Raw genomic sequence first — 25,890 nt, 5'->3', positions numbered from 1 at the left:
AAGACATCGTCAAATAGTGCCTGAGCGGCCAAGACGGTCTCGCCAACGCGCTTCTGGGCTACATTGCGAGCCGAAACAGGAAAATCGACACCTTATAGCCCGGAAGAAGAGAACTGTCCATCGGCGCGGACATAGCACTCGGTCTGGTTTTAGAACACCTTACCCTTGAGGAACATCGCAACCTCGTCAGCTGGTTTTCCGCGGCGGCCAAAAAATACCAGCGTCGAAGTGTCCGCAGGGGAGGGGGGGCTCCAGTCAGACTCCTAGATGTGTTACAGGACAGGAATCGTCACCCTCGCAGTAACATCAAAAGGGGAACACTGAGGTAGTGCAGAGTCCTGAACATCGGCCGGCGCCAGGACTAATTGACAATGTGTGCTCTGCAGAAAGCCGTCAAGAGGAAACCAGTGTGCCCGCGGCTCTTGCTCGATCACGGCGTCCCCGGGCACGCTACTTGAAAGCGTCGTCTCATTTTCCCCCCCTTCAGTTCGAGATACTTAGGTGACCGGCCCATTTACTACCGGGTCCAAGGGCATTCTGAACCAGGTTCCCAAGTAGGACTCACGGCCACCGCGCTAATCAATATGAGTCACCTGGGTCGCAAAACAATCGGCAAGGTCATTGAGGGAGGGGTTGCGCGTTTGCCTGACGGCATCAGAGTTATAGACGAGATGGAGATGATACATAAATAAATAAAAAATCTCCTCTTCTCCTTGTTGTTTTGGTTCTGTGATTTTCGAGTTTTCCTTTTCTTCCACCTTCGTTTACCACCGTTTTGCCGTCTACCTTTTCACCAAATGGGGGGGTGTTTTAGTGTAAAAGAAGAGAAAAAAGACAAAAACCACGCCGAGACGCAGCCTCCCACCAGCCCATTATCGCGAAAGAAACAAACAAGTTGCAGGGGTATCATGATGTCCTTTTTTTTCGATGCCAAAAAAAAAAAAAAAAGCTTTTCCAAAACGCCGGCCTCTCCCTTCTCCTGCGTTTCCGGACCGAGCTCAAGCCCAGTATGGTTTCTTCCCATAGACACAGTATCTGAAGAGAAAGGGTGTCAGGTTTCAGAACTTGATCACCAACGCGTGCAGGAGGGGGGCGAAAGAGCACTTACACGTTAAAGTAGGCGTGGTACCGCTGGCTCCTGATCTCGGCCTCGACCTCGCGGCAAAAGTCCTTGGTCTCCTCGACGCTCCAGCCAAAGACGGAGGTGAAGAGGCGCAGGGTGGAGGGCTCGAGGCCGGCGATGGAGGTGTCGTGGCACAGCGAGCCCGTGATGAAGTGGCGGCGGCCGGCGGCCCACTCGCCGATGGGCCAGACGCGCTTGATCTCGACGACGCCCTCGAAGCCGGCGTCCTCGAGCAGGCGCTTGAACTGCGAGGGCGCGTCGCAGGGCCGCCCGAGGAGGCGGGTGCTCTCCATCAGCATCGACGACCACCTCGCGATGGCGCTGTTTGGGGGCATGGTGCCCTCGTAGCTCATGATGGGGAAGGTGTTGTCCTGCAGCTCGATGTAGCCGCCGGGGGCGAGATTCCTTGGCGGAGGGTGTCAGTACGTCTTGTGTTCCTGCCCCTCCCCTTATCCGGAGGGCTCGTGATCCGAGGGCACCGCTCACCTAAAGACCTTTTCGATGGTGTCGCGCCAGCTCGCAAACGCCGTGTTCATGTGCCGTATGAAAACGAAATCATGGGGGATCCTCCACGGCCACTCGCTCTCGACGTTATATATCTCAAAGAAGCAGTTGGGCGCAACCCTAGACGACGATGCATTGTTAGCTCCTCCACCAAGCACCGCCTTGCGCATCTCGGCAACTTACACCTGGGGTTGGATGGGGCTGATATCGACGCCGGTGACCTGGGTTGCAAAGTTAGTTTCCGCATTGTGGGGAACACACACACGCGCGCGCGCGCGTGCGCGGAAGGGCTCGTTCTCATACAACTGCTTCTGGGTGTTCGTCGGCTGCGACGGAGGCTTAGTCAGCGGGAACAAGAGACAGGAGGACAGCAGGGGCTCTCTCACCGTACGCCATGGCCCAAACGCCGGTCCCCGTGCCGACGTCGAGAACGCGCGACGCGCCGTCCTTCTTGGGACACATGCAGAGGCGACCGTCCCAGGTGGCCAGCCAAAGAAGATGTTGGATATCTGCAAGACGGCAGCGGTCAGAAAATCAACATCTCTGCGGGGGGGGGGGGGGGGGGGCGTCGCACTGGGGAATGAACCTACCAAGGCGGAACTGCTCAGTCTGTTGGCGCGGGAGAATAAAAAGGAAAGCCCGTCAGCGCGCTGTAAGCAGGAAAAAAAAAACAAGAAAAAAACCCCCACGAGGGTGGGTGGTCGACGAGGAGAAACGTACAGTGTCGTTGGGGAGAATGTACTCTTCTAATGCGAAAGAAAAACGCAGGCCAAAGTCAGCACGGGGGGCGCGGCGAAGTGCACAAGCGTGCAAGGTTTTTTATCATCGACGCACCTATCGGGTGATATGTCCTCCCGTGTCTCTCCTGGAAGCCATTTTCATAGTCGCTGGTCTCGAGCGACCACAACGAAGGCGCTTGACCTCCTGCAATGGACTAAAAGGAGACAAGAAAAAATCCTGCTATTAGACTAGAGCACAGAAGATGGCAGGGAAGAGGGATGGGAGGGTGAGGCGTACAGCGTCGTCGATTGAAACAAGGGATGCGGCGTCGTTTCCGGCGACGCGGTCGAGGGTCACGCCGGCCTCGGTGGCATCGAGCGAGGGGCGGTCGGATTGGGCGTCGGATCGGGCATCGGCGGCGGCAATGGCATTGGCATCATCGGCTGCGTCGTCGGGCTCGGCGTCGGTCTCGGCGGCGTGGTTGTCGCGGTGCAACAATTCCCTGCCGGGGTCCTCGACGTCGTCCTCGACGTCACCCGGGCGCGGCTCGGCCAACAATCGGAGGTCTGAAAGGCGGAAGGGGAAGAGGGCGTCGTCCGTGGGATGCGAGGCGGCAGGCAGCTGCACAGCAGGGGGGTTCGGGGGCAAGATGGGAGGATCGGATGGGTGTTGGTAATGTTGGTAATGCTGGTATTGGTGATGGTGGTGGGTTTGGTTCGCACGCAAGGTGACGGCGTCTCCGTCTTCGGGTCCGTCGTTAGACATGGTGAAGAAGAGCGCTCCCCGCGCCGTCAACCGAAGAGGGGAGGGTGGAAGAGTTTGGTCAGTCGAATACAAGCGAGGATATGGAGGATGTTGAAATGGCGAGGTGAGATGAAGATCTGGCGACGAAAAGTGAGTCTCGTCGATTTGGGGGGTGGTGGGGGTGTGTGTGTGTGTGTGTGTGGCTCTCTATGTGGGGTGGGGGGGAGCTTGGGCTCTAAGCGGTCCCGGGCACATGGGACGCTCCCGGGGGGGTTGTTCCCATTTGTCCCCTACACACGGTAATACTGTAGGTGCCATGTGCTAAGTGAGCAAGGTATCTAGGCAGGGTTCAAGGTACTCGCACACCAAATTGCGTATGCAAAGTACTTGCATCCTAAGCAAGGTTCCTTTCCAGCGTCTGTGGGTCGGCCTGGAACCCTTATGGAACCGAAGTCTGACGGGATCCGTTAGTTGGAGCTATTTGCAGTACCGGAACAAATTCTTTATTAGAAAGAGAAAGTGTAGAAATAGAAGAAAAGAAAAGAACGAGGCAACAAAAGTTCAAGAAAGAAAAAAGAAAAAAAAGGGAAAAAAAGAAAGAAAACAAAAAAAGAAGAAGAGGGCCCTGTGGTTCCGGGTGCGTGATTGATTGGGCGCCGTTTGCATGCATTACATGGGTTCTTCCACTGCCGGCCGTATGCACGTTTCCCTTCGGGGGCGAGGGGGCCTGGAATCGTATCCATGGAGACGGTACTACCGGTAAGCCTCCTCTCTTTCTTATCTCTCCTTTTTTTCCCTTTTTTTTTCTTTTTTTTTCCTTCTCCCTCTCCCTGTCTCTCTCTCTCTCTCTCCCTTCCTCTCCTACTCCCGCGCCCTCTCTCCCCCCATATCTCTCCCCTTTCTCTTTCCCCTTCCGTCTCTGTCTCCGTTGCTGCCGAGCCGGTGTCAAAGCGCTCTCAAGCGCCGGTGCGATCATCGTGGAGATCATCGTTAGACTTCTGCCCCGGTAGCGAGGCAATCTGGCCCCCGGTCTTCTCCTCCCAATGGCAAGGGGGGTCTCCCCCCCCCCTGCTGGTGTTGCTGGTAAGCCCGTAGCGGTGGTAGCAATGGAGGGGCGGCCAAGACCAATTTCCCGCAACGGGATCGAGATGCTGGTATTGTTGCTTTCTGCCCCATGGCCCGGTGGTTCGGCGATTACCTGAGCGGCCTTTCGGCCACTTCGGCAATTGCCCCCTCCCCGGTTCACGACTAGCTCGTCGTCTGTCTTGTCCGCCTTCAAAATCATACATCTGCCCATGCGGAGAAGGGTAAAGCCGTCAGAAAGGGATGAAAAAGTGCCGCCACGGGATGAGGAGAGGAGGGGGGGGGCGTTGATGCCCGCGACTGCCTGACGGAGGGTTGTTCGCGAACGGAAGGGTATATTCTAATATCTCTCTATCTCAGCGCTGCCTCTCATTTGCCCGGGGCCTCTCATTGCCCCGTGATACCCACCTACCCAAGCAGTATTCGTACATCAACAATCGTCTTCGTACATCCGTAGTAATCTTCGTACATCAGCATCACTCTTTGTACATCAGCATCGTTTTCGTACATCCGTAGTAGAACTAATACATCCCCCTTCAAGTCCACGTCCGCGCCTCCACCGACCGCCACCCCGTCCAGCCCGACGACCCCGACCGCGTGCTCCCGCTGCCGCACCCCGCCATCATCGCCCTGTCGACCGCCGCCGCCGCCCCCCACGCCGCCCAGTCCCACTGCGCCCCCGCCGCCGCCGCCGTCCCCGCCAGCTCGAACGGCAGCGCCTCCCGGCTCTCCTCCACCGGCAGCCACACCTTGCGCCCCAGCGGCGACGGCGGCGTCCGCCACGCCACCGCCCCCTTCTCCCGCAGCTGCCGCTCCGCGTACAAGACGATGTCGCCCTGCGTGTGCGCCACGCCCCCGGCCCGCCGCCTCCACCTGCGCACCGCCCACGCCGCCCCGCCCAGCAGCGCGAGCCCGCCGAGGATCGCCCCGACCGCGATCCCCGCCACCGCCCCGCCCGACAGACCGCCGCCCGACCGCGGCTGCGGCTGCGACTGCGGCGGAGGCTGCGACTGCGGCGGAGGCTGCGCGTCGGCGTCGGGGTCGTCTGCGGCCGGCGTCACCGTCGGCGTCGGGGACGTGGGCATCGCTGTTGCCGACGAGTTCGTGCCTGCCGTCATCGCCGTCGTCCTCTGCGTCCTCGCTGTCGCCGCTGACATTGTCCCGCTCGGACCGGCCGTTTTCGTTTTCGTTTTCGTCTTCGTGTTCATCGTCTCCGTCGTCCGCGCCGCCGGCGCCGGCCTAGTCCCCGTGATGTTGAAGTAATGCGACCTCATGCCCCCTTGTGCCGCCGTCTCCCCGGCCTTGGACAGCTTGAGGTAGTACACCGGGCTCAGGCCCGGGTATTGGTGCGCGGGTAGTCCGGCGTAGCCCACGGTCCACAGCAGGCTCTTAGCCTTTGCGTTTGCTTTTTCTCCCCCCTCGTCAGCCCTCGCGAAACCATGGCAGAAAAGGAAAAAAAAAAAAAACTTACCAACAAGCGTCGCGCAGGCCGGCCGCGCGTCATCACCCCCACTCGGCTGTTCCTGACACAGCGCCAGGTCCGCCGACTCGAGGGTCGTCTCCCACTGCAGGTCGATGCTGTCGCCGACGGCGTAGACCGGGTTGTCTCGGTAGTCCCCCGTCAGGCCGGGGCCCGGCGGGCGGCGGAAGCTGTCCTCGGCGCGGGCGCCCACCGGGAGGTAGGGGAGAAGGCCGCCCAGGAGGAGGACGGCGGCGAGGAGGTGCATCGTCGTCGTTCGTGAAGGAGAGGGGAGGGGGGGGGAGAACCCCTGGGCTACTACTACTACCACCACCCTGGACTCTCTGGCTGTCAAACCCCCCGATTATAGGGATGCGGTATGGTGAAGGGAGGGTCCGGCTGGCAGGGTGAGGGAAGGAGGGACGGCATGATGTTAAACCACCTTTATCCCAAGGGCCCGTCAACTGCCATGCGTGCTTTGCGCGTGCGTCTTCACCTGGCTTTGTCCTCGCGTCGCAAAACCAACTCCGTTTGTCACCTGAAGGTGGTGGGCTCTGTGTCGTGCGTCGTCCATGGGGTGGAAGAGAAGTTTTCTCAGTTTTAGAGAGAAAAAAAGAAAAGAAAAGAAAAAGCGTTCCCCAGGCCAGAATCGCCCTTGCTGCCTCTCTCCTTCTCTCCTTCTCTCTCCTCTCTCTCTCTCTCTCTCACTCTCACTTTCTCCCCTTGGCTCTTGCGAGTAGACAAGATCGGAACGGTCGAAGCCACACCAACCACCGCATCCTGCGACGCCGTACTAAGCCATTTCTGTTGTTGGCGCCACTGAGCCATGCACAGCGATGCGCCGAGCAGCGCCCGACCACCTTGCCAGCGCGGCTAAGATAAGATAACAGATGAGAGATCGGTTGGGGTTCCCGAGCCTCTCCTTACTGTTCTTCTTCCCTTCTCCTTCGTTTCTTTTCCGGGGGGTTCTTTGGGGTGGAACGAAAATGACATCCAGGAGGTGCTGCACCTGTGTATCATGGCTGCGCCACCGACACCCCGTAGCGGCCACAACCAGGCCCATCACAGTACGCCTTGGATATTGAAACGAATCGATTTAACCCCCCGTAGAACAGTCTGACGAAGGGTCTATATGATTGATTTACTTTTGTGGTGGTGACAAACAGATATCCCCATCACGAGACTATCAAGGAACGACCACTTGCATCTGCAGGTGGGGTACGTGCTGATAGGTACTCTTGGTACTTGCCCACCTACCAAAGATACCTTGCTTTAAGGTACCCAAGCTACCTACGTAGCCACTCGAAGCTTCGCGGTACCGCCCACCTGGTACGCGGGCGCTCGGGACCGGCAGGGGAAGGGGGAAATGCACAACATCCGGCGCTGTGTTGCAATCCCCCACTGTTTTCATCTCTTTTACTGGGGTTTTTTCTATTTCGTTATTTTCCCTTTTTTGTGATACTGCGTCTATTTCCTTCGCCTTGTTTGTCATACCCATCTTTCCCCCTCTCCGGCCGACCTTGTGCCCAGTTGTACCGTCGTCGTCGTTGCGCTGGAGCTCATGACTAGTAGATATAACGCCGGACAACCATAGGCGCACAAAGAGATGTGACGTCCTGGGTTCAGCAGCCTTGACGGGCGCAACATGGCGTACCCGGACACAATGATACCTATCCGTGAACAAAATCTATACACATTACTATATGGCACACGAGTGGTGGGTGGGTGGCATGCCAGGGGGGCTCCAGGCCATCCCGGTGCACGTGCACTGCCCGGGCCCCCGCGACTGTTCCGCCACCCATCCGTCCATCGCCCCTATCCCCCCCGCCTGAAACGGCACCGCTCCCTCTCGTGGGTATCGCGGTACCACTTGGTCGTCAGCACCTTTGCGCAGGGCCCGTTCCTGCACTGGTGCCCTTGCCTCCTCTCCCTCGTGAATGCGCACCCTTCGCGGAGGTGCTTGTTGCGGTTGCTGACGCTCGAGAACGTCTTGGCGCATCGCGGCGTGAGGCACGACAGCCTCTCTCCGCTCTGTTGCTTCCGGTGGTGCTGATCGCGCGAGGACGCCGATGCTGCGCCGGTATTCTCTGTGCTGCTACAGGCGAGAGTTCAGCCAATGCTCTCCCGGAGGCGGCGGGACGGGCACGTTGTACGTGCGTGCAAGGTTTCGGGCCATCGATCGGCTTACCTGATGCTGGAGAAGGACTCGTTGCGGCGCACGCCCAACGTGTTGAGGGACGAGAAGCTGCTCGACGGGGTCATGCATGAGTCTGACCCGTACGCCGGCGATTGTGGAGTGAACGACGGCATCGCGACGTTGGCGTCATCGTGAGGAGTACGGAGCGAGACGCCGTGCATCGCGAGGTAGGCTACGAGGAGGGCGCAGCACCGGGCATATCCCGCAGGTGTCAACGCAAAGGCATCGAACGCGGGTCTCCCCGGCGTAGAGTGTAGATCTGGCCAAGGGTCAGCTATGGACTGTGTCAAGATCTGAGCAGACTTGCACATACGCAAAATCAGCGCCAGCACGACGGAAAACGCTACTGAAACGAGCAGCAGCATCGTCGTGGGCATCACGTCATCCCAGCCTCCGACATCTGCCAGCGATGGCCCCGTCTGTCCCGAAGCCGTGTCCTCAAATTGCTCCATGTGCAGAAAGTCGGCCCATACAAGGTCGCCCCGCTGGGCCGACGAACTCCCATAGGAGCTTTGACAAGACTGTGAGCGGCCGGGGATCGCCTGCCCCTGGCTGATCCCCGGGCTAGTGTCCTGGTCCTCGAACGCTCTCTGGCAGGCTGCAAGACTACTCCCGGGGCTGGGCATCCTCGATGGCGCGGTTTCCTTGCGTTTTTCAAGGCTTGTCAAGCTCTGAACCAAGTCTCGGAAGTGAGAGACGTTGACGGGATCCGGCTCCGAAGCCGCCGCGCTTGATGGAGTATAGGCCCACATTCGGAGCGCTACATCATCAAAGAGGCACTGGGATGAGGCTGGCAGGACCGAGCGCCAGCGGTCAAGGTCGTTGATGAACCTGTGCCAATGTCAGACTCGTGAACGTGGCCAGGCCAAGAACGTGTTCTCCTTGTGGTATCCCCATCTGCTCGGGGACCAGTCTAGACTTACTGCGAAGATATTGTCTCGTCGTGTGTAAAAAGGGCTAGGCAGATGGCGTTGGCCACAACGAGACAGTCGACAACCTCCGGCAGGGTCGAAGGCGGGCTGTCTTGCATCAAACCACGGAATGCCTTTATGCCACGGCCCCAAACACTGTCTGCAAAGGCGTATTTGCTGGCGACGTCTCGCACCTCGATGTGGTCTGAGCAGATGCAGACGTCGCGAAGCTGGGAACACAACGCACGCATGTGCAAGACTAGTGCTTGTCCCAAAACCCGACGCCGATGCCGCCAAGGTTTGCGCCGAACAGGCTCCTTGGGCATCTCGGCTGCTCGGTCTCGTTCCTGACGGTTAGTTCCTTGAATGCCAGCCGACGGGGCTGGCCTGCCGTTGTCGAGCGGGTGCTGATGGCCCGCGAAGCGAACGTCACTCTCCGCGCCCGGGGGTGCCAAAGACACTTCTTCGGCTCCCACCAGGGGGCTGAGTTCCGAGAAGGACTCGAATGGGTTGTCTGGCACTGGAGTTCCAGACACGCCCATGACTCCGAAAGAAAACAGAATTTGCATCATGTCATTGTCTCCGTCCGAGACCGCCATGGCGACTGCTTCCTTCATCCCGTCTGCAAAGATGTTTTTGGAGAGAATCACCCGGACAATACGGGGTTGCCGCCAATAGACGGCAGCAGAAAGAGGCGTGAGGACAACGTGCTCTGCGCTGCCTTCCGTCAAGTCACTGTGGTGAACGCCAATGAAGGACGTTCCCTGTTGGAGAAGACTGTCCACTTGCTGGACGTGGCCGAGACGGATGGCGACGTGGAGCGGATCATGCGTGATGTCACGGAGGAACGACGCAGGCTGGACCGAAGACCTGTCCCTCGTTCGGGAAGCAAGGTCGAGAACGTAGCGGTAGATATCTAGCTGACCCCGGTCGAGGAGTTCGAGGAGCAGGTCAGTGTTCATCTCCCACTCAACCTCGCCGGAGCGAACGATGGGCTCGCAGAGGTTGTACAGGGCAGTCATGTCTCCGGCGAGAGCGAGCTCTGTAAACTTGGAAGCCAGGGCTTCGAGATACGCGTCGTCCATCACGTCGGGGAGAAGACCGAGGGAGAAGCAGGCGTCCAGGTCGTCGAGGCCAGCATCGACACTCCGTTGGTGCATGTCGTGCAACTGGGTGAGGGACAGGTGGCCGTTGGACCGGTACGTCTCGGTGCCGATGCCTGCATACAGGGCCCTATCGAGGAGGAGATCACCGACGAGCAGCCGCAGCTCGACCGTGGCGGAGTGCGACGGCGAGATGGTCTCAAGGTGCTGTAGGTGGGACTTGAGTTTCGTGTAGTTGGAGAGGATGGAGGGAAAGTCAAAAGGCGAGGGCATGGCAATGGCAAGCGTCTGTAACAGGGTCAAGCTCCGAATCTCGATCCCGATCGTCTTGGAACAGCGACATTTGGAAACGGCGAATGCCGGCAGAGGACCAGGCGATGAGTGAAGGGGTAGATAGACGCCCGAGCCAGGCGACATGGCTTGGAAAACATCGCCGCTGTGGTTGAGGAGTTTATTAGCCAAGTTGCTGAGGCGCGCGCCCCAACACGAGCCTTCTGCTGTCAAAAAGACAAACTCGGTGGATTTTCATCATTGTAAAGTGGATGGATATACTCGGTGCGCTAGCCCAGAAAAATGAGACGAGTATATGTGATGACAGGGCTGACAATGTGCCATCGCATGTAGAGCGTTCGGGTAAGAATGACTGAAGGAACGGTCAGCGTACCTCTCAAACACTTCAGTGTAGGCAAAGCAGGGTGCATCGTCGAGGAAGTCGTAGCTGGCGGACGCGGCACTTGCGCAAAAACTCGAGTTGGGCCACGATAGGGCGGCCGAGTGGGACTTGAGGTCCTCGTCGATATCTGCGAGGCGTAGATTGAGGCCGAGGGAGGACAAGGAGGCCATCTCGGCGGTTCACGGTCATTGCCCGGGAAAGCAGGGGTATTCGACGGCCGGGATGGGTCTCACGCCAAATCGATGGGTGAGAGAGGGGGAGAAGCGAAACATTTGAGACCAGCGAGAGACGTAAGAGAACCCGAGAACTGTGAAGCCGGGAAGACTGAGGTTGATGAAGGGATATCGATAGCTGGAGGCTGCCATGCGGGCATGAGTGAGGCTGACAGGCAACGGCCGAGGTGTGTTTGGACGTGTGGTGTGGGTCCCAGATTTAGGAATCGGCAGCAGGTCAGGCGGGGGACGCCGGTATCGATGTGGTTGGGCAGTGTTGGGGTAGTCGATATGCAACGGTATGCGCGACGGGCAACGTGATGGCGTGCAGGAATGCTGCAGCTACGAAGGGCAGCCGACAACTTGCGGAGCTGGAGGCGATGTTTTCCATTCGGGTGGTGGTGACGACGATGTCGACGTCGACTTGGGGGTCTCGGGCATCTCGACATGGTTCATACCGATTTTAGGAACCCCAGCGCATATTTAAGAACGGCCGCTCTGTGGTATGCGGTAGGACTCGGTCACGGGACTTGCGCTGAAAACGGACGGAGATCCGGGGCTTGTTAGGAATAGAAGAGCATTGAACGGGCCGGAATACGAGAGTGAAAAGTAGGTAAGAAAGATGGAGAGAGAGAGAGAGGGAGGTGTAAGTGATGGCGAGTTCGCGAAAAGGCGATATTACCTGAGGTACGTACTCCGTACGTGTACCTACCTATTTAGTGAGATGAGTGACAGGCAATAGCATCGCCAAAGTGGATGAGGTAAGCACAGGATTACCTGATGATGTAAGCACAGTGTTGACGGGGATTGATCGTCGCTTATGTACTGTGACTCCACCTCACAGATCCCCGGTCGCTGCCATTGGTCAACGCCCGTTAATTGAAAAGTCCCCCACGACGCGACTGGACGCGTCTCCCCGCCGCCAACCCCCCCGTCTATACTCCGTAGAGACATACATTTTGCATCTACGTCCAACACGCACTCCTGGCCCACCGACACATACATCGCCAACGACACACGCACACACATACAGAACGGTAACATGTTGCGGCACGACTACAACCGCATCGACCCCAAACGGCGCAATGTCGTCGACCACCGCAAGAAGCAGTTTGCCTCCCCGCTCTACAAGGAGGCCGAATACCCCCACCGCCTCAACTTCTACACCGACGCGCCCACCGCCGACATCACCCTCGAGCAGTTTGAGCAGTGGGCCATTGACCGGCTGCGGAGTAAGTCCACGAAGCCTCACCTCCTCCGCCGTCTGCCGTCTTGCCCTCCCACTCGTCACTAACGCGTTCTGCCAGTCCTCGCCGAGCTGGAAGCCTGCGCGTTCCGCAACAAGTCCCCGCAAGAGGTCGCAAATCACATGAAGCCCCTCCTCGACAAGTACCTCCCCCTCGAGTCCAACAGCTCCCATTCGCCCAAGCTCTTTGCCCAGCGCCAGAAAGACCACTACAGCCACTTCATCTTGCGCCTGGCCTTTGCCCGGACCGAGGACCTCCGCCGCCGCTTCACCCGCGTCGAGACCATGCTCTTCCGCGTGCGCCTCAACAGCGACGACCACAACGAACGATCCGCCTTTATCGGCAGCCTCGACCTTGACTGGTGGGAAGCCGTGACCGATGACGAGAAGCGCGAATATGCGCCCGAGCTGGCCGCCATGTCGCGCGGCTGGGGCAAGACAGCCTCGACCGAGGACGACACATGGTTCAAGGTCGACTGGGACCGCGTCCCCGAACTGGTCGAGCAGCGCAGGGTGTTTTTGAAGGCGGGCAAGGCTTTTGTCCCGGGGAGAGAACAGACCAGCATGGTCATTGGCGAATTCGTCTCGCGGCTCGAGAGGCAACTAGAGGTAGGACCGGACGGACCGGACCCCCCGTCCGTCGTCGTTGACGAGAGGCAATGCACAGCCACTGACAGACCGGCCTCCAGCTCACGGCGCGCGCCCTGCCCCGGCTCGACGAGGACGACCGTCTCACTCCGATCCTCGACCACCTCTCCAAGAACTTCATCACCCCCGACAGCTCCTACAGCTCCAACACGGCCGCGCCGCCCGGCGCCGAGATCACGGCCCGCAACATCGACAACCTCGCCCAGCACTTCCCCGCCTGCATGTCGCACCTCCACCGCTCGCTGCGCCGCGACGCCCACCTGAAGCACTTTGGCCGCCTGCAGTACACGCTCTTCCTCAAGGGCATCGGCTTGAACCTCGAGGAGTGCCTCGTCTTCTGGAGGCAAGCGTTCCGCAACATCACCGACGACACCTTCAACAAGGAGTACCGCTACAACGTGCGCCACACCTACGGCGACGTCGGAGGCGACTCGAACCGTCGCGGCGGCGGCTACAGCCCCTTCAGCTGCCAGAAGATCCTGACGGAGCACCCGCCCGGCCCCGGCGAGGCCCACGGCTGCCCCTACCGCCACTTCAACCTCGAGAACCTGACGACCCTGGTCCAGAGCATGGGGGTCAGCGATCGAGCCACGCTGCATGGGGTCAAGGAGGACAAGGATAACCAAAAGTTCCACATGGCCTGTAATCGGTATGTCCCCAGGCTCCGTCGCGTCTAGGACGGCCAGCCAGCCGGCCAGCTCTATTCCGCGGCCGGCCGTTTCTGGGGGCTTGTACTCAGACTGACTGACATTTCTCCAGCGTGTTCGAGCACCTCCACAAGCAGGAACTTAAAAAGGCAAAGGACGAGGGCGTGTTCACGTCAGCACAGCTCGAGACCATTGTCCATCCCAACGAATACTTCAAGCGCAGTTATCTCCTCAAGAACCTTGGTAAGGGGACGGATGTCAAAATGGAAGAGTGAGCCGGGTAGGACCCTAGCCGCCATCCAAGAGTAGCGGTTGAAGGAAAAGCAGCGACAGCCGCAGCCGCAGCCACAGTTGTGAGAGTGGTTGAAACGTGAAGAGTTAGACTTGGCTCTGGCACAAGATGTAGGGCAACCGGCCACGGAAGCCAAGCTTTTCAGCCCGGAGGCTGTATCAGTAAGCTCGGTGAGGGACCGAGGGAAAGGCGGACAAGAGAGAGGGCCGCCTGACTAATGATGCTTGGCTTGGCGAAAGGCACTGTGTTCCACCGCGGTTTGGACCCGCTGCCAAGGGGAGGGGGGGCGGACGGACGAGGACAAGAGGGATGGATGGGAAGAGGCGTTGGATAACGGGAAGCATATGTCTCTCACAGGGGCATCAATCACCCTCTGGGAGCGAAAACTGTTTAATGACACGGACGATTGGAGATATATCGGCGTTGTGAGTTTGCTTTTTTTTTCCATTCTACTGTCCCTTTTCGGGTTGGACGGGATGCGACGGACATAGTTGAATTGTTTTCCCTCTCTAGGCGGAGAGAATTCCGAAGTAGTGTTATGCGTGGCTGTGTGTGTGCGCATATGTGCGCGTGTGCTTAGTGTTCGTTTCTCATCGAAAGGCATCCCAATACAGGATATCCCCTTTCGTCTGGTCACTTCTTCTGTCAAAGTATCACCGGCACTCCCACGTGTGCCCCCCCCCTGTCTCTACCTCGTGTGTATGTGTGTATGTGTGTGTGAGAGTGCATGTGTGAGAGTGCGTGTGAGAGTGTGTATGTGTGTCTTTTGTTTCGGAAAGAGGGAACTTTTTGCGTCAAGATGCCGAGACCGAGACCGAGGCCGAAGCATCCCGCCCGTCCGCCATGTCCGTCTGACTTGTCTTGCCTCTCCCTATGTCTCTCTCTCTCTCTCTCTCTCTCTCTTCGCACGGAAGCCCGGGAAAATGTGGAATAGCCGCCGAGGCTCCGTCGGCACCGTCGGTACGACATGCGAAAAGGATGGGGTGTGAGCTGACAAAAATTACAAAAAAATAGAAAACAAATCGTCAGAACTTTTGAGAGGAGGAGGAAATGGAACTACCCGGTCTCCGGTCTCCGAGGCATCCGCGAGAGTTGTTTTGTCCCTTCTTCCTCGGGTTTCCCGGCGTCTGTTATTTTCATTTCGTCATCCCGTGATGCGATTCGGCCTCCCGGCTCTCCGCCCCTCCTTCACGACCTCTTTCTTTCGCCCCTTCGCTTTCTTTCCCCTTCGGGATGGATAGCTCGGGATGGGTAACTCGGGATGGAAAAAAAAAAAAAAAAAAGACTCAGAGTCCGGCATGTGATGTGTCACGACGGGCTCGGGGTTTCACGATCGGGGACTTGGCGCGGGCTCAGCCGCGATGCTTATTCACGAAGATCTGGCCATCTCGCCCTGGAGGGGGGGGGGAGCTTGGGCAACGGTTGCCTGTCGTTTCTATGGCTTACTACTTACTACTTACTACTTACTACTTTCTGGTACCCCTGTTACTGCCCTCTGCGCCTCGTTTCCAATCCTCAGACGGGGAAAACAAGACGAGACCGGTCTGGACCTCGGAGAGGAGGGTGTGTTACTTGATGGGTTTCTTTGTGGGGGGGGGAGGGGGAACAAGGCAAGGAGAGAGAGCCCAGACCCCTCGGCAGCCCGTGTGGTGTTGGGTTCTTCTGAGAGATGGCCCAGGGCTGAGTTTGATGGGGATATAGGCTTTATCCCGTTCGTGGTGCTTTCTCGCTGGGTAAGGGCAGAGGATATCAGGAGGTGGGGGCGTGTGAGTCTTGTGTGATTGACTGTTTGTTGATGTGCGAGAAACAGCAAGGGGAGGGGAGGGATCACGAGAGAGGGCGGGAGGTGAGCCCGAGACGAGGTGGTTCATCTTCTGCCTAAATCTCCTCCGTGTGTCATCAAGGCGGGCGGCGGGCACAGCCGTTTCTGATGCCCAAAGGAAAGGCGTCTGCGACCACGATGTGGTTTTCTTTTCTTTTCTTTTCTTTTCTTTTCTTTTTTATGCCTGGAATAAGAGACGTGTGATGACTTTTCGCACCCCCCCCCTCCCGCTCGCGCTCCCCTGCACACGCTGGAACCCCTTTTTCTCGCACTTTCGTCCCATCTCCCGTCGATGCCCTCACTCACGAGAGAAGCACGCCTTTCGATGAGCGTTTGAAGATGAGATGCGGCGGTGAAGGGTGGAGGGGGGTGATGGGCGGCGGGACCATAATCGCCCGGCTTGCGCGTGCCGTTGACTCACCGATGCGGCCGTAGGTTCCGGACCAGAGAGGGGTGGGAAGACAGAGAAGAGATCCCCACGCGGCGTCGGTCGATCGTCTCGTTGGCCGTGTCATGATCCGGCCCATCGTCACGTTCCACCAGGTCCAGGCCCTCCTCCTCCTCCTCCGTGTCAGGAACAACGCGCCAGCAGCGCCGCACGCATTCTCGGCGAGGCGGCAGGGACCCAACCAAGACTCCCCATGGCTATCGAGAAGGAAGGGGGGAAAAAAAAGAAGAAAAAAAAGAGAAAAAAGTCGATGGAATCTGCTCGAAATGCGTATGTGTGTCCACTAGGACGACGTCCACCAGCATGCATGTGACGTGCGTGCGTACATATGGCATGTTTGTGCGCGTGTCTGCGATTCGGACATGTAAGTTGATCAAAGTCGATCATGGGTGCAAAGTTCCCTTGGTTTCCCGCACCCCCCCGGGAACAGACGCTGTAGAACAACCAACCTTATTGCGAACGCAGCTGGCTGGCGTCGACCGGTCTGGAACCTTGTGCCCTGGTTTTGAGCCCCCGGTGATCGATGGACAGGTCTAGACCCTTCTCCCTTGCCTTGCTCATCTGCTTCCCCCGGTGTCGTGCCAAGAGTCGAGGGTTGGAATTTGGAAACAGCCACGGGAGGAGGAGGAGGAGGAGGAGGAGGAGGAGGAGGAGGATGAGTTGCCCCGGCGCCTCCCGGCCTCCCGGCCTTCTGCCTATTCACGCTTGAGTTATGCCACCGGCTGCGCCTGTCGTCAAGCGAGGAAGCCCTGCAGAGGGCGACGCCGGCGGGTGCGCACGCAATAGGTCCATTGCTCACCGTCCCGGAGGGGTAGGTCTCTCAAAAGTGTTTCTCATCCCGTAGGATCGACCGGAGGCCGGGAAGGGTGTCGACGCGTCGACGGGCGAAACCCAGTAGCTCGCGATCCTTAGAGCCCCCGTCGCTACCGCAGTCATCCATCCAGAGTCCCCTACACCGATGGGGGAGCGGAAGAGTTGAACCGGATTGGAAAGGGCTCTGGCCGAGGTCAAGCATGCGTTTGTGATCCTGTCCTCCTTGCAACTGTCACCGCACTCCCCTCCCCCTCCCCCCCCCGTCGTGGACCTGGGTCTAGAACCTGGTGGTGTACCCCTAGAGGGCATTTGCGAAACTTTGCAAACCCGGGGCGCGCTCGTGTATCCCGTCTACTGCATGGCGGTGTATGCAATAACCCACGACACGCCTCCATCCCCCCCCCCCCCCGTCTCCCCACCCGCCGGCTGATTTTGGCGTTTTTGTGGTCCTCCGTTTTACCCCAAGCTCCTGTTTTTTTCAGCTGGCGGAAAACAAGATTGGGGGAGGGGTGTGTGTGTGTGTGTGTGTGAGTGTGCGCATTTGTGCTGCACAAGGACAAGAAACCTGGCCAGCAGTGGAAGAGGGGGAGGCAGGAAACGGACGAGCGAAACGGTTGGTTCGGGCTGATGCACAATGAGGTCAGTATCCGCGCCTGCATCTGCTTGGTTTGGTGCAGACTCACCTCACCCAGTGGCCCGTCAACAACCACACCCTCCTCTACCGTCCCTCGGGTCTGGCCTGATCTACCGGTACTATCAGAGTACGGAGTATGGCCTCTCGAGTCAAGCTTGTCCGGTTTGCGAAGGATTTGCACTGCGCTAGGGGACGACTTACGCCAAGTCGGCTAAGCTGTGGTTTTGGACGAAGGCCCTACAATCCTCAACATGTCTGAAAAACCAAGGATCTAACGAGAACATCAGGGTCTCCCCCCTTCGTCCCCTCCGTGAGACCCTGCCACCGAGCGACAATAGGGGTTCTGGTGTTAATTTTCTTGCTGCCCAGTCTAGTGTGCGAATACGTAGCGAGAGACGGTTCCTTTCCGAGTAAACACCTGTCTCGACAAGATGCACACTCCCACCCCAGAAGCTAAGCTATATCTTGAGCTCAAGACCCCTCCCCCCTCCCCCCCCCCCCCCCCTTGCGACGGCCCAGAGAGCCAAGGCATGCTTGTTTTCTGCGGGCGCCCGCAATCAACGGCGACAGCCCGCTGACGGACGCCCTCGGAGACCAAGGCACGAGATGTTTTAGGAACGGTAGGGCGGCGAAGAGCCGCGGCGCTGCGGCAGCCCAGCGCCATTGATGTCGTCTGCGCGTCTGTCGTAGCCCCTATGACGCCAGATCGGACCCTGGGTGACGAAATGCTGCGCTCTAGTGCGAGGTGTGTGTCTTGGAGCGAACCACACTCTTCCCACTGCAGGCCGAGAGCCTATTAGGTGGTTCGTGTCCTGGATCGCCTGTCGAAACGGCATGGTTGACAGGCCGAGGCGCAACGCAACGAGACAGGGATGGATGGGGAGAAACAGTCGGGGATGGCGGCATATCCTGCTGTGCTCATGACAGCGAGCGCACGTCACTTTACTGAAACCATGTCTAAGACGTGCCGGGCCACATACACACACACACACACACACACACATACACACAAACGAGTGGGCAAGGCGGAGAGAACCGTAGAGCTGTCTTTGAGTCCCAACTAGTTGGGCGGCTTCCCAGCAAGCAAGCAAGGTTTGTTTGGCTAGGCTTGGGGTGCGGCGCCAAGATTGATTTGCAAAACTCTCTCCTATGCGAGTGCGCAGGCAGGGGAATGGGAAGACATTCCTCGGAGAACAACAGGGCTTGTCACGATCCCGACCGGTTAGGTTTGGTTGGTCCCTCCGGCTCGATGTTTGCGCGACGATGCCTCTCCCTCGGCCGGGGCGACAGGAGACGGTCCAGGCCTCGACCGGCGCGGCGCGGCGCGCGCGGCCTCGCACACACGGGATCGTCGCAGGCGCGCACCGCAAGACGTGAAGCTATTCGCAACGCGACTCGCGCAGTCAGTCCTAAGCGCACCTGGTCGTCGCCGCACACCCTTCCACTGCCACTTCGTCCGTCGTCGCGACGAGCCAGCAGTGGTGACGACGTCGCCGTCCGGTCTCCCTTGTGGCAAAAAGAAAAAAGGTAAAAAAAAAAAAAAAAAAAAAAAAAAAGAAAGAAAGGGCACTGCCTGGACTCTCGACGCGGTTGACAGAGGCCCCTGGGTTGCCGTGCCGGTAAGTAGGTGATCCCAAACATCAACATGAGGCCCAACTTGGAAAGCAGTGAGTGTGGTGCCGAAGACGAGCAACGCCTCTTACGCAAGGTTTGTCATCGCCCACAGAAACCGTCTCTTGCAACACGGATCGGTTACGTTACCGTACTCGGCAACCCAGTCAGCGTCCGTCGAACCCACGAGCTTGCATAGGCTGGGGGAGGGGACACCAAGATCAGACCAGACCGGTCTAGACCGTCAGGCTCTCGAGCTTCTTTCGGTAGCGTTTCGTTTTACGGATGCAGATACCGACGGCACTTTGAACCCCTCTCCCCATCCCGGCTTCGTCCTCGAAACGCTGGGCAGAACGGGGACATGGACATTGACAGGTGGGCAGCAGAACCACACTCTAAATTAGAAGCATTAGACCAAGGCCCCCCGGGGGAGGGGAGGGGCAGGCAGACGAAACCAAGGCTGGGAACGATTGCAACTGGCGGAAGAGATTAACGCAGGAAGGGCGGGAAAAAGAAGAAGGGGGGAAAAAAGCGAGGTTAATGCCCCGGGACAGATCTGGCCCACCGCGAATCTGACATCATCTTGCGTGAAGAAGTCTCCGCCGACCGCACCTGGAACTCCTTTGGGGGGGGGAGGGCGTAAACCTTTTTGGTTACAACACCTCGTCGCATCCGCTGTCACTGTCACGGCCAGCCTGGTCGACTGATGGAGCCGTGGGCACCTTCGTCCCAGCGTGGAAATCATGACCGAGAGGGGGGGGGACAGAGTCCGAGATGCACAGCGGATCTTGGTAAAACCACGAACCCGGGTGGCATGGCCCGCAATGCCATGAGTCGAGGTGTGTGTGTGGGATATGACAGCTTGGCTTTGCCCATCACGGCGCATCAGCCTCGCGGAAGACGGGAGCCGTCGGCCGGGGGCTGAGAGATGGAGGGACCGCGTTCTCTTGGCCGGGGACGACTGCCGCCAGCGATGTGCATCACGGCGCCGCGACTCGGCGGCCGTGACTCGTGCGACGGGGTCTAAGTCCCCACCGCATGAGCGATATACCACTCTGCGAGGGGAGTTGCTCGCGCGGCATGTGGGAACGGGACTTGCGTTCCGCGATGGATACAGACGTGTATATCTGTATATACAAGTGCGTATGCGGCTGCGTGTGTGTGTGAGTGAGTGTGTGTGTGTGTGTGTGTGTGTGTGTGCCAATCCATGGTTGGAGGCGGCAAGTGGGTATCCGGCGTGGTTCCGAATAGCATCACCATCACCGGCCAAGGCAGAGGACCTGCGTTGGTGTCCACCTCCCCACGAATTGCCAGATTCGCCACCAACACCAATTTTTTTATTTCCTCTTTCGTCCCGGGGCCCCGTCCCGCTTCCTTGGTCGAACCCCTTGAGTTTGTCCCCTTGCCTTGGGTCCTGGAAAGTTTCAACGTCAAACACTATGATGCACCCACCTGTAATCTCAGCGGGAGATAAGAAAAGAAAAAGAAAAAAAAGTAGAGAAAACCCACAGTTGAAATGACGACATGGCGATGTTCAAGTCTCGCAGAACCGGGTACATGGTGTGCGATGGCTGGGTATGGCACGCAGACATACGCGTACACACACATACACACACACACACCCCTCAACGTCGAAGACGCCAGGTGTCGAGCCCCCGTGGATGCCGCGCCGCTCCGATCCAGCTCCGGCCGGGTGTTGGAAACCCTCGCGAACTCTCCTACCATCTCTTTTGGCCGTTGAACCGGTCTAGGCCATTGGGGAAGCGTCTATCTATCGGCAGCGTTGAAACGCGATGATGGGTTGTTACATCAGATGAGCGCGGCACTGACGGTTTTTGCTGCTCTTGTCCAGGGAAGGGGGGGGGGGGGTCCCCTTACCAAAAAAGATACCGTGTTGGGGATAAAACCGCGAAGGCGAAGGAAACGGGACGTTATTGAGAGCATCTGTACCGAGCACGACCGTGTTTTCGACGTCGGCCTTTTGCGGAGAACGGAATCGGTCACAGGGCCGTTTCGACGACGGTGCATGGAGTGAGTGAGTGTCCATCAACGCCCCCGTCACGCCGTGTTCTCGGTAATTGCATCTCTTCATATCGACCCCATCCTCTCGTCTTGTACGGTGGTGCTGCTCGTGGCCGTCCGGGCCGGAAACGGTACGGTGGCCCAAGCTCCGTCACCAGCTGCCCCTCCGTACCGTGACGGCGCCGCCAGGGCTACAGAGGGGGTGTGGGAGCAGCGCCGGAGAAGCGAGGGGAGTACGGCACGGGAACGCGTGCGGGGGGGATGCTGGCCATGTCGCCAGGCTTGGCTTGGGTAGTTGGAGTTGGAGTCAGGAACGAGATGGGTTGAGCCCGGGACGGCGACGGAGTGAACGGGTGAGCAAGTTACGAACACCGACTGACACTGACGGACTGGGCAGGCAGACGCGCTGAGAAACATGATCTGACTGACTGCCATCTGCATCCCTCACCATGTATGGAAGACAACCGGGGGCTCGCGTCTGCCTTGGTGCCTTGATCGCTGCTGCTGCTCCTCCTGCTGCCGCATGCGGAACACAGGAACGAAAATAACTAGTTGGGGCGAAGCAGCTAGACAGTTCTCATCGCGTCCCCGGAATAGCATGTCTCGATAGCCTCTTAGCTGACCATCCCCGCCCCCTCCCAGAAGAAGCCACCACGCAGTACGACATCCGCAAGACCCGGATATACCAGCAAGTCTGGGGTTCGATTCATCATTCATCGGTGAACAGCCAGACACATCGGCGACGTTGACGAGAGAGAGAGAAAGAGGCGCACACACCGGACAGCCCCCTCGTCCCACTCTCGTACGGTTTCGCAAAGTCTCGCAAAGTTACGTAGGGGAGGGAGGTATCGGAAAAGCCAAAAACGCCCACCGCCAGCCCAGCGACGCCTCACGCGTTCCTCCAGCCAGTCGTCCCTCGGCGGCGGCGGCGGCGGCCCTGCGTCCATCTGCGTGTCTTGGGGATGTGCGAGGCTGCCCCCCGTCGACGGCCTCACCATTTGCTCCTCGTGGTGCCAATATTACAAACACAACACCGTAGAACAGCCGCAAGGGTCGTCGCGTCTCTCCCCCCCTTCCCTCCCTGACAGGCTAGCGCGGTCGCACGAGTCGCCGGTGCTCCCGAGGTGGAGAGGGCGAGATGAACCGGACTGCCCTGTCCATCTGTCCATCACCACCACTTTGGCCACTTCTTGCACAAAGTTGACCCTTTTGGGAAGAGTGAGGACGAGGTAGACATGGGAGGCCCACTCGCGCACGCTCGGCAAAGAGAGCGCGCACCCTACATAGTAGAACATCTTCCATGGTACATGGACACGGTAGGCTATTCGCCCGACTTTGCCGCGAGAGAGCCCATCACCAAACTCGACATAGCCTGTCTCTTGTGAGGTATGCCAGTCATAAACGCCGTAGTATACTATACGAATGCGCTACATAACAGGTACTAGCGCGCGCACACAAAATCCCGCGTGCAAAGCCCCCCGCGCGCACCCTGTATCGGCGACATTGGAGATTGTTCTCTCCTTCCCCCCTCTTATCGCAGAGGTTGTTGCAAACGTTGTTTCTTGGGAGTCTTATGAGGACGCCAAGGGCGACGCAGGTCGTGAATCCGCTAAAGCGCTTGGCGGATGGATCATCCAAAGACGGGATGGGATTGGAGGACAGAGCCAGAGCCAGAGCCAGAGTCAGAGTCAGAGTCAGAGTCAGAGTCAGAGTCGGTATCAGAAGTCGGAAAGGGGGACAACGGAGAGGAGAGTTGAGTCTCCGGTTCGTTCCTCTGGAGTGTGACGCAAAAAGCGCGATTGCAGCTCGTCGAAGACGGAAAAACGTCAACCAATTTTAGCAACACCATCTACATGGTGCTATGCAGCCCTTCTTCTTCTTCTCCAACAATCCTTCCCGAGCTCTGCCTGCCCCCTTCTGCTTCTTTTCTCGTCGAATTCCCATTGGGCCGCACGCGCGCGCGTCGTCCCCCCGGAGAGCCCCGGCAAACAAGACCCCCGACCATAACGGACAGAAGCCAGTCGTTAGGAACGTCGATCTGTCGCCTAATCAATCCCAAACAGGTACCCGGAGATAGCGTGTTTTTTTTCTTCATCTTCTTTCTCCAGAATTTAAGAAGTGCGAGTCAAGGAGCTCCATATACCCTAATACCCTACTACTAAGGATTGCGCCGCGAGGGCACCCTACCGGAACAGGGGGGAGAGGGTAGGGATGGTTACATCCACGCATTCCTGCTGAGATGGAGCAGCTCAGCCAAGGCGGTGCCCCCCCCCCATCTCAAGGTTGCACATCCAGGCACGGCTCGACGAGGCGGGCATGTGCTCCGCGCTGATCTCTGCCCAATCTCCTACAGAGTACCACGGTTTACACTGGGTAGCTGGAGTAAGCAGTCTCTTTTGCCATTTCAGCTGTTTTCCGTCATTTCAGCTGTTCGTGTCGTTGCCATGGCGGAGGGAACCCTACCCTGTCAGAGGTCGTTGGCCTCTTGCTTCTGCACCACGCACACATGCATACTATGTACACACATACATACATACACACACACACATATACACAAACCAGGCCATGTATGCCCTTGAAAAAAAAAAGAAGGAAAAAAAAGGCGTCTTGTGGGCGTATGGCCTTTTGCGTTTCGGGTGTCAACATGGGCTTCATTGGGTTGCTTATACTTGGGTTGACCTATGAGTCGGTGTTTCCATGGCATTGTGGCCTTTTTTTTGCTCTGACACGCCTCGCTCAGCCCTTCTCACGCCATGCGAGAGGGAAGAAGGCTTCGTCGTCGTCGTCGATCGACTCGTCGGCGGCGGCGATGCGCGACGACGGTGACCCGGGCTTATCTCGACGAGATATAGGTATATATGTGACCATGTTCGGGCGATATGTCCAAGTTCGGGCGATGAAACACGACCGGCCATGTAACCTCTCCCCATCCAGCCTCTCCAACTCGCCCGTTGCCCGACCGTCTCTCCATCTCAGCCTCCTCTTTTTTAGCTTTCTTCGCCACCGTATCTCTCAATGCCCTCCATCGCGTCTGTCCACGACCCCTACTCCATGCCGAGCTGAAGCCTTCCACCCAAAACCCGCCGGGGTTGCCTGCGAAGCAACAGAGTAACCTTTGTGAGACGGCGGGCCACCGATCCAGACAGCGTGGCTCCCCACGGCGGCTGCAACCAAGACCCCTTCTCTCGGTACTATAGACGAGCATGCATGCATGCATGCATGCTGCGTGCGTGTGGTTTGCACTCCACAGCGCATAGCATACGTCTGGTATCATAACACTGCGGCTCTCTGTCGGCCAAAGAGGTCGGAGAAAAAAAAAAGAAAAAAAAAAGAAAAAAAAAAAGAAAAAAAAAAAACCGTGTGCTGCGCATGAAACGGCCAGCGAGGGAAATACCGCCCGCATGTGCCTGATGAAGTCTTCCCGCGAGCCCACCTCTCTCTAACGTCGGAGCTCGCCATAAGGCGGGAAGAGGTGATCGGCACTGGACGTTCTTTTCCTATCCCAATGCCCACATTGACCGCGGACGAAGAACTGGGCTTTCATCACTCGACGATCCTGTCCCCTTTTTGACAGCGTCCAACCGTGCCAGCCGGGAGTAGCAACAGCGGGGACGACGACGGAAGATGTCCGGTGTATGTATGTGTGTGTGTGTGTGTGTGTGTCTCAACGTCGGAGCCGAAGGTGATCATAAGAAGGCTGCGGCCCTAAATCTTGGCTCTCTCAGCTCCATCGGTTCGCGGCAGCGCGGCTCTCGTCGTTTCCGAACCACGCACGCACCCGGCACTGCGCTGCACTCATACACGCGCCCCATAGACGACGGACCCCCCCAGACGGTTACGGAGATGCGCGAGGAAGGGGAACCCTTTCGTCCGTAGCTCGACAAGAGAGTGGTTTTTTCTTTCTTTCTTATGCTTCATATCCCGTCTTTCCGGGGGGGGGGGGGGCGTAGGAAGGTGGTGGTTAGCAGCCGTCTTTTATTTGTTTTTGTTTATTTATCTGTCTTTAACGAACAGCATTCCCACCTTGCTGTCGATCTCTCCCCAGGCGGCGGTACTCTCTGACGGACTAGGCGCCATTTGTTCACAGCCACCAGCACTACACGTCGATATTTTTGGTCCGCGGTGTTTTGTAAATTGGTCAAGGTCTATGGGGAGAAAGGGGGCAGCGGCTGGCTTCCCGTGCCGAGTCCGTGTCGAGAACGGCCATACGTAGGCGGTTGCGTAGGCGTAGGCGGGATGCATACATGTCCTCTCCTACTCGCCGCCATCCCAACGAGGCCCAGAGACGGGTGGGGGACCTGCAGGACAACGGCTGATGTCCCAAAGTTCTTGTTTTTTCCGTGCACAACAACTCGGTTGAATATGCAAGCAATGCAGCACAGTACGGTGCCACGCAACACGATGCACGCACTTGGCCACGTGCAGAGGGGAAGTGGGCAAGAATGCAAAAGACGCGGTGGATAATTAGAAGCACTACGGGGTGGTGGCAGAGAGAGATAGAGAGATAGAGAGATAGAGAGAGAGAGAGAGAGAGAGAGAGAGAGAGACCTGGCTTTCCCCTTGGCGGTGCCGGGCGCCGCTGTAACGTGACAACGCGGGGCGACGACGACCACCGACGAAAAGATGACGCAAGAACCTTGGGTTGCATCTGTCTGAACCCCCCCGGCCCGACTAAGACACGCCAGCAGAAAACAAGGGATTCGGGGGATCTGCGTCGTGTTGGTAGCGTGATGGGCCGCCAACCAATGTGCGTAGGCGTAGCTTGTGAACGTCTCGGACCCTGAGACGACGGCTGAAGAATGCAACTCGGCAGATACAGGAAAGAAAAAAAAGGAAAAGCGAAGGCGGGGGGGGGGGAAACGACGGTGCGTGGCGTGCTGACTACTGGATCACTGGGTCGGCGATCAGTGTTTCATGAAGGGCACATCACAACGACTCGTCTCCATCTTGTCGATGGTGCCGGACTGGACTCCGTCGA

At 58.2% G+C, this 25,890-nt stretch overlaps 9 protein-coding genes across 9 annotated transcripts; 3 read left to right on the top strand and 6 right to left on the bottom strand.

The window, feature by feature from the left end:
- Positions 1 to 623: 623 nt before the first annotated feature.
- LY79DRAFT_550360 (methyltransferase domain-containing protein) lies at positions 624 to 3,295 on the bottom strand. The gene is made up of 10 exons (XM_060557562.1): positions 2,645 to 3,295; positions 2,462 to 2,561; positions 2,348 to 2,373; positions 2,218 to 2,236; positions 2,014 to 2,136; positions 1,931 to 1,953; positions 1,811 to 1,848; positions 1,610 to 1,747; positions 1,109 to 1,528; positions 624 to 1,035 (listed from the first exon to the last, which is right to left on the bottom strand). Exons 1-10 carry the CDS (start codon positions 3,110 to 3,112, stop codon positions 999 to 1,001), a joined length of 1,392 nt encoding a protein of 463 aa, XP_060415187.1. The 5' UTR covers positions 3,113 to 3,295; the 3' UTR covers positions 624 to 998.
- A 2,209-nt stretch (positions 3,296 to 5,504) lies between these two features.
- Positions 5,505 to 5,901, bottom strand: LY79DRAFT_668875 (uncharacterized protein; the record flags this gene model as incomplete). Its single annotated transcript, XM_060563574.1, has 2 exons — positions 5,505 to 5,560; positions 5,646 to 5,901. 2 exons carry the CDS (start codon positions 5,899 to 5,901, stop codon positions 5,505 to 5,507), a joined length of 312 nt encoding a protein of 103 aa, XP_060415186.1.
- Positions 5,902 to 7,289: 1,388 nt separating this feature from the next.
- LY79DRAFT_164608 (uncharacterized protein) lies at positions 7,290 to 10,939 on the bottom strand. Its single transcript, XM_060551172.1, has 5 exons — positions 10,509 to 10,939; positions 8,754 to 10,280; positions 8,144 to 8,661; positions 7,822 to 8,089; positions 7,290 to 7,728 (listed from the first exon to the last, which is right to left on the bottom strand). The coding sequence occupies exons 1-5, from the start codon at positions 10,685 to 10,687 to the stop codon at positions 7,449 to 7,451; spliced, it is 2,772 nt and encodes a 923-aa protein (XP_060415185.1). The 5' UTR covers positions 10,688 to 10,939; the 3' UTR covers positions 7,290 to 7,448.
- An 832-nt stretch (positions 10,940 to 11,771) lies between these two features.
- Positions 11,772 to 13,545, top strand: LY79DRAFT_513423 (eukaryotic and archaeal DNA primase; the record flags this gene model as incomplete). The annotated part of the gene is made up of 4 exons (XM_060554490.1): positions 11,772 to 11,961; positions 12,037 to 12,584; positions 12,665 to 13,272; positions 13,383 to 13,545. The coding sequence occupies 4 exons, from the start codon at positions 11,772 to 11,774 to the stop codon at positions 13,543 to 13,545; spliced, it is 1,509 nt and encodes a 502-aa protein (XP_060415184.1).
- A 4,745-nt stretch (positions 13,546 to 18,290) lies between these two features.
- LY79DRAFT_550339 (uncharacterized protein) lies at positions 18,291 to 18,786 on the top strand. Its single transcript, XM_060557561.1, has one exon. The coding sequence runs from the start codon at positions 18,429 to 18,431 to the stop codon at positions 18,654 to 18,656; it is 228 nt and encodes a 75-aa protein (XP_060415183.1). The 5' UTR covers positions 18,291 to 18,428; the 3' UTR covers positions 18,657 to 18,786.
- A 408-nt stretch (positions 18,787 to 19,194) lies between these two features.
- Positions 19,195 to 19,856, bottom strand: LY79DRAFT_164560 (uncharacterized protein). The gene has a single exon (XM_060551171.1). It carries the CDS (start codon positions 19,774 to 19,776, stop codon positions 19,300 to 19,302), a length of 477 nt encoding a protein of 158 aa, XP_060415182.1. The 5' UTR covers positions 19,777 to 19,856; the 3' UTR covers positions 19,195 to 19,299.
- A 382-nt stretch (positions 19,857 to 20,238) lies between these two features.
- On the bottom strand, positions 20,239 to 20,796 carry LY79DRAFT_164556 (uncharacterized protein). The gene has a single exon (XM_060551170.1). It carries the CDS (start codon positions 20,613 to 20,615, stop codon positions 20,328 to 20,330), a length of 288 nt encoding a protein of 95 aa, XP_060415181.1. The 5' UTR covers positions 20,616 to 20,796; the 3' UTR covers positions 20,239 to 20,327.
- A 2,645-nt stretch (positions 20,797 to 23,441) lies between these two features.
- On the top strand, positions 23,442 to 24,116 carry LY79DRAFT_550334 (uncharacterized protein). The gene has a single exon (XM_060557560.1). It carries the CDS (start codon positions 23,482 to 23,484, stop codon positions 24,022 to 24,024), a length of 543 nt encoding a protein of 180 aa, XP_060415180.1. The 5' UTR covers positions 23,442 to 23,481; the 3' UTR covers positions 24,025 to 24,116.
- Positions 24,117 to 24,919: 803 nt separating this feature from the next.
- LY79DRAFT_164520 (uncharacterized protein) lies at positions 24,920 to 25,693 on the bottom strand. Its single transcript, XM_060551169.1, has one exon. The coding sequence runs from the start codon at positions 25,558 to 25,560 to the stop codon at positions 25,051 to 25,053; it is 510 nt and encodes a 169-aa protein (XP_060415179.1). The 5' UTR covers positions 25,561 to 25,693; the 3' UTR covers positions 24,920 to 25,050.
- Positions 25,694 to 25,890: the final 197 nt, after the last annotated feature.

This window comes from Colletotrichum navitas, assembly GCF_030913465.1.
Source record: "Colletotrichum navitas strain CBS 125086 chromosome Unknown LY79scaffold_22, whole genome shotgun sequence".
In the NCBI taxonomy this organism is placed as follows: Eukaryota; Fungi; Ascomycota; class Sordariomycetes; order Glomerellales; family Glomerellaceae; genus Colletotrichum; species Colletotrichum navitas.
This window is presented reverse-complemented; position numbering and strand designations above follow the sequence as displayed.

Bases quoted from the DNA above. Each gene is read 5' to 3' on its own strand.
- LY79DRAFT_550360 (XM_060557562.1), bottom strand. From the start codon at position 3,112: ATGTCTAACGACGGACCCGAAGACGGAGACGCCGTCACCTTGCGTGCG. The intron at 2,562-2,644 runs GTACGCCTCACC...GTCTCCTTTTAG, and splicing joins TTGTTTCAATCGACGACGCT to TCCATTGCAGGAGGTCAAGC. The intron at 2,374-2,461 runs GTGCGTCGATGA...CTTTCGCATTAG, and splicing joins GAGGACATATCACCCGATAG to AAGAGTACATTCTCCCCAAC.
- LY79DRAFT_164608 (XM_060551172.1), bottom strand. From the start codon at position 10,687: ATGGCCTCCTTGTCCTCCCTCGGCCTCAATCTACGCCTCGCAGATATC. The intron at 10,281-10,508 runs GTACGCTGACCG...CCTCAACCACAG, and splicing joins TACACTGAAGTGTTTGAGAG to CGGCGATGTTTTCCAAGCCA. The intron at 8,662-8,753 runs GTAAGTCTAGAC...ACATTGGCACAG, and splicing joins GACGAGACAATATCTTCGCA to GTTCATCAACGACCTTGACC.
- LY79DRAFT_550339 (XM_060557561.1), top strand. From the start codon at position 18,429: ATGCGAGTGCGCAGGCAGGGGAATGGGAAGACATTCCTCGGAGAACAA.
- LY79DRAFT_164560 (XM_060551171.1), bottom strand. From the start codon at position 19,776: ATGCGCCGTGATGGGCAAAGCCAAGCTGTCATATCCCACACACACACC.
- LY79DRAFT_164556 (XM_060551170.1), bottom strand. From the start codon at position 20,615: ATGGTAGGAGAGTTCGCGAGGGTTTCCAACACCCGGCCGGAGCTGGAT.
- LY79DRAFT_550334 (XM_060557560.1), top strand. From the start codon at position 23,482: ATGCCCTTGAAAAAAAAAAGAAGGAAAAAAAAGGCGTCTTGTGGGCGT.
- LY79DRAFT_164520 (XM_060551169.1), bottom strand. From the start codon at position 25,560: ATGCAACCCAAGGTTCTTGCGTCATCTTTTCGTCGGTGGTCGTCGTCG.